This window comes from Solanum pennellii, chromosome 3 (genome assembly GCF_001406875.1).
Source record: "Solanum pennellii chromosome 3, SPENNV200".
NCBI lineage: Eukaryota > Viridiplantae > Streptophyta > Magnoliopsida > Solanales > Solanaceae > Solanum > Solanum pennellii.
This window is the reverse complement of record NC_028639.1, coordinates 57,819,301-57,833,074: the sequence shown is the minus strand read 5'-3', so window position 1 is coordinate 57,833,074 and position 13,774 is coordinate 57,819,301. Positions and strand designations below refer to the sequence as shown.

Sequence of the window (13,774 nt, the reverse complement as noted above, 5' to 3'; positions counted from 1 at the left end):
GCCCCCCCAACTATTTTCATATCATTCATCCCAACATCTAACAAAAATTTATTAAAATTTTGGAGTTGTGTATTTTGTAACGGGCTGCATTCAGTCTATCCATTATCTTTAGTATTGCATTATAATACCCCATATATATTATTATTAACAACCAAGTCCTCGGGTTCTTTTAGAGTTTTAGTATGTAACCCATACATCACATTAAAATATAAATTTTAGAGAACTACAGTTATGTGTTACTCTAAATTATATACTGATCACACTTATTCTCCACAACACACTCTACATACTAAAGATCCCGCAATACTCAAATCCTACCCTGCAATCGAAGACATAGTTCTCCTACTACCATATTTAAATTTAGAGAAAATGGCCAAAAGCCTCCCTAAGCTATTACCGAATTTTCAACTACACACTTATTCTTTATGGGGGTTTATCACCCCCTGAACTTTTTAAAAGTAAAATATCTAGTCCCCTATAAATTCACGCCCAGATTTGTATTAGGCAGTGGTCTACACGCGCTGCCACGTAATATTTACTCTTTTTTTGTAAAAAAAAATTAATTATTCTTTTATATTTTATTTTTTTTTGCTTTTTATATTCATCTTATCCTTTCTCTTTCTTTTCCATTCCTCCATTGCTTTTTCTTTGAAGCTTTTCTAAATTTGACGACTACCGCATCTTCAACCTTCATCGTAATTTTAAACACTCGGAAATCTCGTTCTAAAAACTCTATCACTGATATTGTTTCTTCTTCCGCTATTATAACATTTCTCGAAGATTGATAAAAGAAACTCAATTGATGTTTACAACAATTTCAATAAGTGGATCTTCTTCATCAAAGGGTTCAAAATTCGTGTTCGTATCTCTCTACAGTGTTGAGCATTGGGTCTGATTCATTCATACAACGCTTATTCGAGTTTTCATTTGACATTTTTGATGAATTTTGAGAAATTAAAAATTCAAATTATGGAACTAAATAAGAAATTAGAGCAGATTACGAACCATAAATTCAAGATTTGAAGTAAAAATGAACATTAACAATTAAATCCTACTTAATTTTGAGAGGAAATTGTGATTTTTTTACAAAAGGAACAAGGATTAATGATGTGGAAGAAGAAACAATGGGTTTTTTAAAGGTGGGAAAATGACCAGTGGAAAAGAAGAAATTTTTCGTCAAATTTCTGCTTCTGACGCGCCTAGAGGCGGTGACAACACCTCCCATGACAGGTCAGCACTTAGGTGTGTAGAAAATAGAACAATATAAAGTTTAGATGGGTAATGGGACATCGTGAAGTTAGAGTGTGTAGTTGAGATTTCGCGTATAGATTGGGGGAATTTCAAATCACTTTCTCTTAAATTTATAATGTTTTTCTCATTGTTTTCAAAAGTAATATAAATTTAAAAATTGAATTTCCACTTGAGGTTTATTAATTTGAGTTTAATTTATTTTTATTATTTAACATAATTTTTAATATTATAAAATGGTGATATATATATATATATATATTTACGTGTTATAAAATCAAGCTATAAGAATATAATCATAAATAGAAGAAGACAAGAGAAGTAGATAGAAGAAGAGGAATTTTCTTCTTATTCAAGTATATCTTACAATGGTGAATGATATCTTTATTTATAGGTGAAGGAATCAACCAAAATGTCACTATGTTTAATGTCACATTAGTAGATACATTTCTATCCCAAAAAGATTCATCACCTTGGGAATACATATCCATGATAAGGATAAGTTTATGATAAGCTTAATGGACAATCCACTTAATTCAATGTATTTATAAGACTCCCTCTTGGATGTCCATAGATAATGTGCCTCGTTAAAACCTTACTAGGAAAAACCCTGTGGGAAAAAAATTCTAGTGAAGGAGAAAGAGTACACATATCTTTTGATACGCACTATTTGTTGGCTCATTAAAAGCCTTGCCAGGAAAACCCAGTGGGAAAAAACCTCGGTCAAGGGAAAAAGAGTGCAACGCGTATTATACTCCCCCGATTAAAACATCACTTAATTTCTTGTGATGATGTCTCCAATCTTCGTACATTGTGGTTGGTATATTCTTTTTCAAAGAAAAACCACACATTTCTTAAATATGGTGTGTCATTTATCTCAACCAGACGCACTTTCGACTTGCTTCATGGAGGACTTTTATTTCTGCATAGCAACATTTGTTTGCTTCATTGATCGCCAGGATATTATTGTGCCTCCATATGCAAACACATAGCGTGCTTGAGATAGAGCTTTATGTGGATCAGATAAATATTCTGCATCTGCGTAACCAATCAATTTTGTCTTGGATTCCTCGGAATAGAATAAACCCATAACTATGGTCCTTTGAGGATATTCAATCATGTGCTCAACACTATTTCAATGTCCTTTTATCAGGGAGAAACTGAATCTTGCCAGTAAATTTACTGCAAAACAAATATCTCGTCAAATATTGTTAGTAAGATGCACTAGTGCCTTGATTGCACCAAGATAGAGTTTCATTACCAAGAAACTCTTCATCCTTCTTTGGAGATCAAACTGAATCATCATTTATGTCAAGTGATCTCATAATCATTGAGGTACTCAATGAATGCAATTTATCCATATGAAATTGCATCAAAACTTTTCAGTGTATGTGCACTGTTAAACAAATATTTCATTTGTCAAATTATCAATCTGTAGGTCAAGACAAAATTTTGTCTTACCAAGACCTTTTCATAAAAATACAAGGACCATTAGGGTCATTCTTTTGTACCCTTTTTCTTCCTTGACTATTTCAATCCATATAAGGATTCTTGAAGCTTTATTGAAAAAGTTTCTTTCAAACTCTTATATGCTTCAGACACCTCGATTGTTTCAAGGATTTTCATATAACCTTCATTGTCTAGCTAGACATTACAATTATTCATTACATGCATTCAAGTTTTTCATATGTTGCCAGATCAAAACAAACCTCATTGCATCCACCAAAGGAGAAAACATCTCCAATAATGTCAGGATTTTTGCGATAAACCTTTATGCCCCAAGGCACAAACCGTATTTGATATCTTACGGTTATACTATCGCATAATAATTTATTTGTACCCCATTGACATTATACCTTGATTTATGGACTACCAGTCCAAAATGTCACTTTTCTAAGTGAAACAAAATATACTTGAATTGTGCATTTTACTTGGCCAACCATTTATCTGTCCACACTATATGACAGATTTGAATTCAAGATCCTCGTCACAATTTATATCATTGAGCGCTACCTCATATTAAAGATACCGTCGACGGTTATTTGATATCGATTCCAACAAGACATAACTTATCGAGATCTCTTCATTTTTCATTATTTCAGGTACCTGAACCTTTTTCAAGATTTTATGAAGTGTTATGTCAATGTGCTCTTTTATAGCACTTGCCTCATTATCATGACCATATTGATCATTTGCTCCTTCCTTCTTCAAGGAATTTTATATTTGGAATCGATTGGTCTATTACGCTTCCGGCGTATCATAGACTCTGTCCTTCAAGGACTTCACATTGGAGCATTTGCAGCTGAATTATATCATAGGGTCAGTGCATTCATCTGGCAACTGATTTGCAACATTATGCAACTGAATTATCCCTTGAACTTTAAGTTCACATATTTATTTAACGAGGATCTAGATAATTCATAATTAACCTCACACATAATTTTCAGCTGTCAATCATCTCTCCCCCTAATGTTAGAAAATCTAACATTCATTCCAACCTTAATTGGAAGTTCATCTTTGTGCGTGGTGGAGCAATTAAAATCATAACCGCACATTCAACATTTTAGATGAAAATTATATGGTTCCTGACCCTGAACCAATTTTAATGGGGAAACCTTGTTGGTTTGATGCATACATGTGTTGCTACATGTTAAATAAAATTATCTCATACCAAATCTTATTTGGGAGTTTTGTTCTCATAACCATGATTTAGCTATAATTGGAGGCATACAATTTCTGCTAAATCAACCAGCATTATCAATATAATTTCATAGTTTGGAACTGTGCTCTTAATTTTAACAATTCGAGCAAACAACCTTACAAAAATCAATTTGTAAGTTGACAACAAAATACATGTGACCATCGCATAGATGCATCAATCATATAGTTGCAAATGATCCACATGACAGGTGAACGGGCCCATATTCACCCTTTTATATGTTCCAAAAATTTTAGGGGATTACAATCCCAACCTTAGCTGGTACAATGATGATTTTATCAAGAGAACAAGCAACACAAGAGAATTCTTGAAGAATCTTTATTTTTTCATCATATAAATCACCTGAATTCTCAATCACGTTTGCATCACATTTAATCGAAATGGTCAACCAGTCATGCCAATTGATCTTTATTTTAGTACACTTTAATTTACTTTTACATGTGATTTCATCAGCATGTACATGTTTGTATGGAACAAACAAGAGGAAAAGTGGGGTAATCTTTTACATAAACATTTATAACCTCTTCGGTTGTAGTGATTTATAGTCTCACTATTTATTTTCAATTCATCCGAAACTTAAAAAGTTTCTTTTGAGACTTACTACAACCCCAATATTATTCCTCTGATAGTAGCACAACTCGTTAGAGCTTGCAATTAATTTTGTGTACTATCACATATTGCATGACACCATCCTTATGGTGAACATCTCCTTCAAGGAGAAAATTATATTATTATTGTCATGGTCAAAATCATTACGAGCAAGACGTCTTTCTTGCTTTACTTTTGTTGTACCATAGGTACACAACCAATGACAAATTTGTATTGCCACACAATAATGACCACAACCCTTATAGGCAAGAACTATTTCTTTCTTTTGCCCTTTCGGTAGTTGACAATAAACATACCATAGTGACGTATAAAACGTACAGTACAATTAGTCATTTCTGTCAAATAAAATTTATATCCTCTCAAATCTCCCGTAGACATGAGAAGTGACATATATCTTCTTTTCTCAAACCTTCCATAGAGGTGAGTTGTGGCATATATCCAACCTATAATGATTTTCTCACATTTGGACCCATTCTCTTATAGAATGGTCGAGCATTCACGATACTCATCACAAGTCACATTCTCTTCAAGGAATGGACTAATTATTTATATGTACTTCATAAATTTGCATTATAAGAACATTGTCATGGCTTTAAAATTCATCATATTTCCATGACACACCTCAACTTCACTTTGAAAGATCAAGTGTACCATCACTTTATCTTCTTGTATCATGATAGAGGATTTATAAACTTGTCAAATTATTGGGTTGACAACATTCACAAGTCTAATGACCTTTCATACCATTTTGATAATAAAAATTGCCTTCACATTTTGGAGGACTATTTGAAAAACTTATAGTGTTCTTCCTTTTATCATTACCACAATGATGACTATTATAATTCTGTCCCTCCACGCCCTTATTCATATCATTAATTATTTGTCATCTTTCAGACTAATCATTCACTGCTACCATATTCATATGATTGAATGGAGCAAGTCAACAGACGGATTTCAGAGTTATCACATGTTGCTATCACATTCTTTTCAAGGAATGGAGCAAATTCAATATGATGAATTTCAAGACATTTCATCAAAAATATATTATTTTTCTTAGTCATCATTTTATCATCGCTATGGTGCATTGGCTCAAACCCAATGGCTTACCCATATATGACGTGTTACGCCATAATTCTATGGGACTTGAACCCAATCACGGTGCATCAAAACTCTAATTGATGTCTTACCCTTTTGGTGCGATAGAACTTGAATCCATCGTCTTATCCTCAAATATTTTTCATTATGGTGCATCCGGACTTTAACCTGATGTCTTACCCTTTTGGTGCGATGAAACTTGAATCCATCGTCTTACCCTTAACCAACGGTATAATAGACCGAAGTACAACATGATTTACCCTTTGAGTCTTTCAAAACAATAAAATAATATTCAAATTCATGCTATTAGAATTCTATGCCTTCTTCCATTTAAAAAGTTTTGTATAGCATGTCATATTCAACCAATAGTAGTATATGTCTTCGGTTCCTGATAATTGTTAGTGACTGAATACTATTTTATTCTAAATCATAAAATATTTTAGAAAATACATACCTGATTTTATGCATATAATACTTTGATCTTCATAACGAAATCAACCAAAATATGAGCTAAAGAAAAACTAAAACCCAATCTCAATTGGCTAGAGACTCGTGCTGATAACGTATTATAAAATCAAGCTATAAGAATATAATCATAAATAGAAGAAGACAAGAGAAGTAGATAAAAGAAGAAAAAATTTCTTATTATTCAAGTATATCTTACAATGGTGAATGATATCTCTATTTATAGGTGGAGGAATCAACCAAAAGGTCATTATGTTTAATGTCATATTAGTAGATACATTTCTATCCCAAAAAGATTCATCACCTTGGGAATACATATCCATGATAAGGATAAGTTTATGATAAGCTTAATGGACAATCCACTTAATTCAATGTATTTATAACGAATATTTTTATAAATTTTAAAACTTATAAGTGAATTATATTTTTTTTAAAAAAAGTCAAATACCTTTAAAAATATTTTTAGTCAAACACCCAAAAATATTTGGGAAGTATGTGCCAGCATAATGTATTTTCGTTTGGCATATGCATTAGAAATTTTCAGATATTTCCTGTGTGGGAAACTTCAAAAGAGAGTTGAGAACAAGGAGATTCAGTTAGGGTTAGCAAATGGATTCTACATCAAATCCAGACACCCATGAATCATGTATGCAATATCTAGTGTTTCCTCAAATGAATTTGCATCTTCCCAATACCAGAATAATCAATTGGTTTTTCTGTTTCAATTTGCAGGCAGAAAAGTGGCTATCAAGATCCGGATGATGGGCGCCAGCGTTTCTTACTGGAACTCGAAATTCATTCAGTGCCTCGCTATCCCAACTTATATTCACTGTATCTATCTATTCCCTTCTGCTATTTAAACATGATAATTTCTGAGTATTTCTCAAAATGACTGATTATTATTAGTTTTATGTTATATATGTTGTTGGATGGTTCATTCTTCTTCATTATGTTTCAAGTGTGTGATGTGTTTCAATAGGACACAAGTCAAATTTGGGTGCAAAAGCTTCAATATTTCTATCCCTTTTTTGATTTATTTTTTGTGCTCGACTTTGTATTGATGCTGATTTGGCTTAGAATAGATATTTTGAAGATTAAGCTTTTATTGGGTACTTGAAATACCTTCAATACTGTGGCAATGAGCTGAGTACATAAAGTTGTATGTAACTTTTTAGATGTAGTTGAATTTTATGCTTTATTTGGTTGATGGTCCTTGTTCCTTCTCTGTTTACTCTTGACTATGGGTATCATTAACTAACTGTGTTGGTGTTCCCTTTTGTTGATGTCAACGCAGGTATCCACACTGCCTGTTCTTTCTTGAGCTTCTCCAAAATCCATCATATCTTAATGCAATGGCGCATCCCGCCAACAAGGTAAAAAGTTATATCATGTGTTGTCCTGGTTTCCTTCTCCACTTTTACCAATCCCTTTAGTGAGTTAAGAGTTAAGACTGTCAGCCACTATAAGAAAGTTCGTCTCACTTTGTGTAGACACAGTTTTTGTGGACAAAAAATGCAGCCGAAGTACTTTATAATACATGTTACTTCATTGTCTTAGGCTCTTAGCCATTAGCCTTATTCATTTTCTTAACTTTCTCATACTTTCTAGATATAAAACTTATAACTATTTAATCGTGTCGTCCAGGTTAATCCTCGCTCCATGGAATTCTCATCTCATTTCACTTTTTATTGTCTATTGCACTATGTTTGCCTACTAAAGTTCTGGCGCATAAATCTGTGATAAGATCTGATTTAGATGTTCCTAACAATTATTAGGAAGTAGCACATAGGCAGTAATTTTGCTTCTGGAAGAACTACATATATAACCCGTTGAAGCATATTTATCCACAGTCGCTTCCTGAGAACTGCAATTGCACCACCAAGTTCTGCTACACCTGCATCACTACCATCTGGTATAGCCCCTGCAGCCCCTCCACCTCCTGCTCCTACACATGTTTCAGCTGAGCTCTTTCCCGATGAAGTATGTCACCCCTCCTGTATTGCTAAAACTGACTTAAGGAATGCTTCTGTTGATCGAAGAAAGAGAAATTATTTCCTCTCTTCTTTTATTTTTCTCTTGCTGTGAAAACGTTGTCAAAGCTTGTTTCTACATGCTTCCTCTTGTTATGTTCTCATATTTCAGGGTTAGATATATTAACATGATCTTTGTAATATAGTTAATGACTTGGTTAATTTGGTTTTAGCAGGAAAGATGGATGATTTTCTTGTACTCGTAACACAGACATCCAAACAATTAATTCATGAATTAAGGTAATACATTTTGCACCCCTTGATTTCATTATTAGAATTAGTGTTGCAGTTCCCTCACTGGTAAATGCATTTATGAAATTATATTAAGAGTGATATTTTTATATAGAATTTTAGAGTCTTGACCAAGTCTCAAGCATGATCAATGACCTGTAATTTCTTTCTCGTATCAGAAAACATGGCTCTAAAGTTTTGTGAGAGTTCATCCACACATTTTTGTTGGGTTCTCTGGGATCAAATTTATAGTAAAATATAAATATATTTTTTTTCCTGTAACCAAGTAACCAAAACAAAAAGGAAGCAGCCTACTTTTCACCTCTTCTAGGGTTATCAATGGAGTGAACAAGTTATTCCAATCACCATATTAACTTGTGAACTTTAAATTTTGATGATAAATGAAGGATTAGCTTCTCCAATATGGTCCAAGTTTTGGAGCCTTTGCCTATCATCTATGATAAATGGGAAGAGTATTTTCCACCATGACCAAACACACAGTGTCATGATGTTGCTCAGATCTTACATATCATTTTTTGAATCTATCAATGGTACATGGCCTAAGTAGGAACCTAGTTGTTTTTATCCTACATAGAGTGTCATTCTTGTTGTGGAAGCTGAATCTTTAGAGTGAGATGAAATCACAATTGCTATATTAAAAGGCAGCTAATAAATAGTTAATGAGACCATAATAAAAATGAACAAAAATTTACGAAGTTCGGTAAAATTTTGTTTTTTGCCTAGTACTTAAAGACAACCAACCAAAATTTATTTTAGTCCATAAGAATAAAATACAAGTGAAATACTATAGGGGAGAAAGAAGACTCAAATGCCTTAGAAGATGAGAAGACAAGTGAGAAGTGTGTTGCATATGAACAACTAACTACATATTTATAGGAAATGAATTCTTCCTCTTAATGTCATCAATGACATCACCGGTGTTCAGGGAAGCGTGAAGCGAAAAAATGCGACAAGGCCCCACTTCAAGCTTTAAGAGATGAAGCGCTCACATACTCATTCTAGTCTGTGAAGCGTAGAAGGCTTGCATTTCACATACTCATTCTAGTCTGTGAAGCGTAGAAGGCTTGCATTTCTTTGCTTCATCGCTTTAAGCCGATGAAGCGCTCGCTTTCCTTAACACTGGACATCACTAGTAAGCAAATGTCATTGATAACAATTAGCTTTGATACCAATTGTTAGATACTAAAAAGTATTTGTAGTAGAAATGGAAGACAAGAAAAATGAAGAGTCCACGTCGGTAATACGTCATCATTGACATCTGTCAAATGTGAAATTTACTGTTAAATCTTTTGTTGGATTTATTTTTCTTTTAGCTGGATTTGTTGAATGCAACAGAAAAACCAATTTGATTATGCATGTTATCCTGGAATTCTCCTTAGGCACCTATGAGAGAATCAATTATGGGCAGAAACTTTTTTGGTTCTGACAATGTGATCACCACAATTTAGAAGCTCAATATGGCTGTGGATTATTTTTATTCCCAACCCTCAAGGCGATAACCAGCTTTTGATTAGCTATTTAAGAGAGGCAAATCAATGACTCCGTCCAGAAAAAAGCTCTGTGCAAAGATGTGTCCAGTACAAAAATAAAATAAAATTATTACTTGAAACACTGAAAGAGCAAACAAAAGGACCATGTATAACAACGGCTTTCTCTTACCCCAAATGGCATGCGTCTATATTAAGTATTTTCCTAATCAATATATAAGATGTACTAAGATTATTTTCTTTGGTTCCATCATTTTAGATCTCTAGAATTTCTTATGGAAACAAATGAAAAGATTGGCTTTCCTCTTAAATGTTTGATCTTCTTCCTAATTGAGAATAAATTCCATGTCGCTTCAGATTAGACTCTCTTTATATTGTAAGTTTAGACTGTTTCTAGACATTCTTCTACATGATTTCGAGGAGTCTTGAGGGTTGTGTCTATGATTGAGTTTTTCAAATCTTTCTCGTCATGAAGTTTGTTTTATTTGCTTCTTACTGCGAAACTCAGTTCTTTTCTTCTCAAAACTTGGGATTATCTAATAAGATACCGTTAGATGAATGCCAAAACTGTAATATCAGTTGTTTGGGGCTCATGATTCCTGACCAGGTAGATCTAGTTAGCACCGTCATAGCTATGGAATTTTTACAATAACCAGTTTCAGATTTTCTCCTGCATTTCAATGGAGGGACTACTTATTCTTGCATTTGTTCAAAAATTGTCATTCATGGATAATGATTTCATTTCTCCGGCATTGGTTCTGTTATGAGAAGCTTGGCTAATGTGTAATACATTAGTGTGAATCTTTTTACATAAATCCTTAGTTTTTCTTCCGGTACATTGTTAGTTTGATGACAAAGTTATTCACCTAGATAAATAAGTATTTATTGCAATTTTCTTGTGTGTCCTTAATATACTTTGAAGTGCTTTCATGCCAAACAAATTCCGATTTGTCTTCTTTCTATTGGTAAATGGATTTGACCACTTGTCTTCTTCGGAGAAGTTTGATTTTTGCTAAAAGATTCCTCCGTTACAACTTCATTTCTGTCCTCTATTTAAATTAGATTTTCTTCTTGGTCAAGCTAAGTCTTTGTCTCTAGGTTTGCTTTCTTCATCTGTTCTTCCAATCACCATTAAGACGAGATATCTTGCAGGAAGATGACTGGAGAAGTTCGCTGCTTTGAACCTAGGCGATCTTTGTGGGCGATTCCACCACCCAAGAGTGAGCTTTTTTCTTCTTTTTTTTTCTTTCCCTTTTTGCACTCCGCTCTTTTAATCTCAGATATATCTAGAAAAAGAAATCTAATTTTAGGTGAAAATGGTTGTTTGTTTGTTCCTCTTTCTTTGATTATTGGTTTCTCTTCCTCCTTTTTTGTGTCTGCTAGCTATATTCATCCTGTAATTGGGATGATTGTCTAGATCCCATCCTCTATTGGAAATTCCTTTAGGTTCTAATTTCTTCTTGGACACACAGTAGAATGTCATTTCTCCGGTTTCTTTTTGCCTTTCTACTTTTTTGTGTTTGCTATATCCTTCCTGTAATCAACATGATTTTGTATATTGTATGAAAATACTTTTAGGTGCTAATTTCTTGTTGGACCCACTTAGCTTGTCATTTGACTTGTCAAACGAAAAAAACACATATTTGGCCCATGGATTTGGTTATAGTTGATTACTCATCTGTTTCTTCTAGATAAAATGTGATTTTAGTCGAGTGTAAATGGTAAATTGGGCTACACCGAGGGTTCTTGAGTATTTGATATATGTACAGGGAAAAAACTGACCTTAGACCAAACTGTGGTCGACAATAAGTGACACAATTGGCCTGCATTAGCTATCTATTAAAATTAGGAAAATGGGGAAAAGGAGGACCCTTTTATTATAATTAATGTTATTAAACTGTAGCTCGTTTCATGATTATTATATGAAAAACTCAGTGCTATTGGAAGTCAATGTTTTGTTGCTTTATGTGACAAGTACGGGTAGGCAATGGCTTATCCCTCCATGGGCGAAGCATTATTTCTTTTTATATAGAGAGGCACAGAGTGATCGCAGCTAGAAGCAGTTGAGTCTTTGAATCTGACTATAAAAAGAAAAAAAACAGAAAAATAAGGGAACTAGTAGCTGCTATGCTTTTAAGATATTTTAGGATTTGGACTTTTGTTTTTGAAGAGACTGTTTGTCTTTGAGTTTGTGAGGAATTCTTTTCCTTTGATAGCAAACCCCATCCTCCCAACAAAACAAAGTAAATCCAAACAATCTTGTGTGATTTCTTGTCCTAAATGTTAGATTTAAAGCAAGTAGATAAGACATTGTCAAATTTGCATATGGGGGGGTATTTGGTTGTTTATAATTGTGCTTATGTGCAGATCCAACTGCTTCTGCTACTCAGGCTGAAAAGGAAGAGGTGGATTCGCGATCCATATATGTTGGTAATGTGAGTTTTGTCACCTTTACCTCAACATGTAAATTTGTTTTTCCCTACGTGACATATTTTCACTAATTGCATCATCCTGCTCTTCATAAGACATATTGTGTTAATCAATGACAGGAATTAATTTATCCTTCAACCTTATCTGATTATTTGCTTTCACATTTTAATCCAATGAAACTGCAGATTACTTTATTGCTAAAAAATTGTTGCCTATAGGTTTTGCCCCCTTCTATTTTATATTATGTTTTGTTCTTTAACACTGTAGATGCAACTTTAACATGAAATCACCTAGAAAGCAATAATAGTGTTCCACTTTCTAGAAAAAGCTTATTTTGCGCATCAGTAGTCTAACTGCTGTACTTTCAGTTTTTTTTTTTTCATTATGGACAGAGAAAATTGGTTTGTTTCTCTTCTACTTGTTCTTTTACTTTTTGTTTTCTGTTTTACTTTCTCAGCTTTGCTCTTGTAGCCTTAGCTTGCAATTGGTTGTGTGCAGAAGAATGAATACTTGGGATAAGTTTGTCCAGAAATACAGGATAAGGCAGCACTTTAGATTGCTCGGTCTGGATGTTCCATTTACGGGATTAGTTGCTGCATTTTGCCGTTAGGTTGAGTTGCTGTATTGATAGAGCTAACCTCACATTAAATTACGAACTAGCAAAAAAAAAACAATATATTGTTCCCTGTATTACCAAAGTTACACCATATTCTGTTAGTAAAAGACATGTAGGCGCCCCTCATTATTTGTCTTTGAATGTGGTTTGATATTTGTAACACTATCTGATATGAGGCCAGCTGCAGCCCCCCATCCCACAAAAAAAAAATGCTGACCCATCTCTTGTGAAAATGTTTAGCATAACAGTCATTTGATTTTTTTTTTTTTTTTGCATTTCAACTTCAGGTTGATTATGCTTGCTTGCCTGGGGAAGTGAAGTTACACTTTCAAGCTTGTGGCACTGTTAACAGGGTAACTATCCTGACTGACAAGCTTGGCCAGCCAAAAGGCTTTGCGTATGTGGAGTTCTTTGAAAGGGAGGCTGTTCAAAATGCACTGCTGTTAAACGAATCAGAGCTTCACGGGCGGAAGTTGAAGGTCCATAACAATCATCTTAATGATTTATAGACTCTGTTTCACCTTCTAGACCTTCTACTAACCATGTTCTTTTTTCATGTATAGGTGTCTGCCAAGCGGACAAATGTTCCTGGTATGAAGCAATTTCGAGGAAGGCGATTTAATCCTTATGCTGGATTCCGCCCTCGACGTGCTTTTGTGCCTGGTGCTCCAGCCATTCCACCTTTTGGGTAATTGACAATGATGCTATCCTCTGCAGAACTTTATTTTAGTGTGTATGTAATTATATATATGTGCATATATATATATATATGTGTGTGTGTGTGTGTGTGTGTGTGTGTGTGTGTGTGTGTGTGTGTGTGTGT

The 13,774-nt window shown here is 33.9% G+C and overlaps 1 protein-coding gene across 3 annotated transcripts in view; it reads left to right on the top strand.

Moving 5' to 3' along the window:
* Positions 1-6,636: 6,636 nt before the first annotated feature.
* The window catches only part of LOC107012857 (polyadenylate-binding protein 1-like), an 11,221-nt gene continuing 4,083 nt past the window's right edge, over positions 6,637-13,774 (top strand). Inside the window, exons 1-8 of one of the 3 annotated variants that reach the window (XM_015212808.2) lie at positions 6,637-6,782; positions 6,869-6,967; positions 7,431-7,509; positions 8,343-8,406; positions 11,058-11,125; positions 12,273-12,340; positions 13,239-13,430; positions 13,515-13,639. In XM_015212808.2, coding sequence (XP_015068294.1) covers positions 8,348-8,406; positions 11,058-11,125; positions 12,273-12,340; positions 13,239-13,430; positions 13,515-13,639 — 512 coding nt within the window. In that variant the 5' untranslated portion in view covers positions 6,637-6,782; positions 6,869-6,967; positions 7,431-7,509; positions 8,343-8,347. Of the gene's footprint in view, positions 6,783-6,868; positions 6,968-7,430; positions 7,510-7,986; positions 8,305-8,339; positions 8,407-11,057; positions 11,126-12,272; positions 12,341-13,238; positions 13,431-13,514; positions 13,640-13,774 lie in introns of those variants that run through there. The other 2 variants (XM_015212809.2, XM_027915196.1) reach the window with 2 other exon arrangements.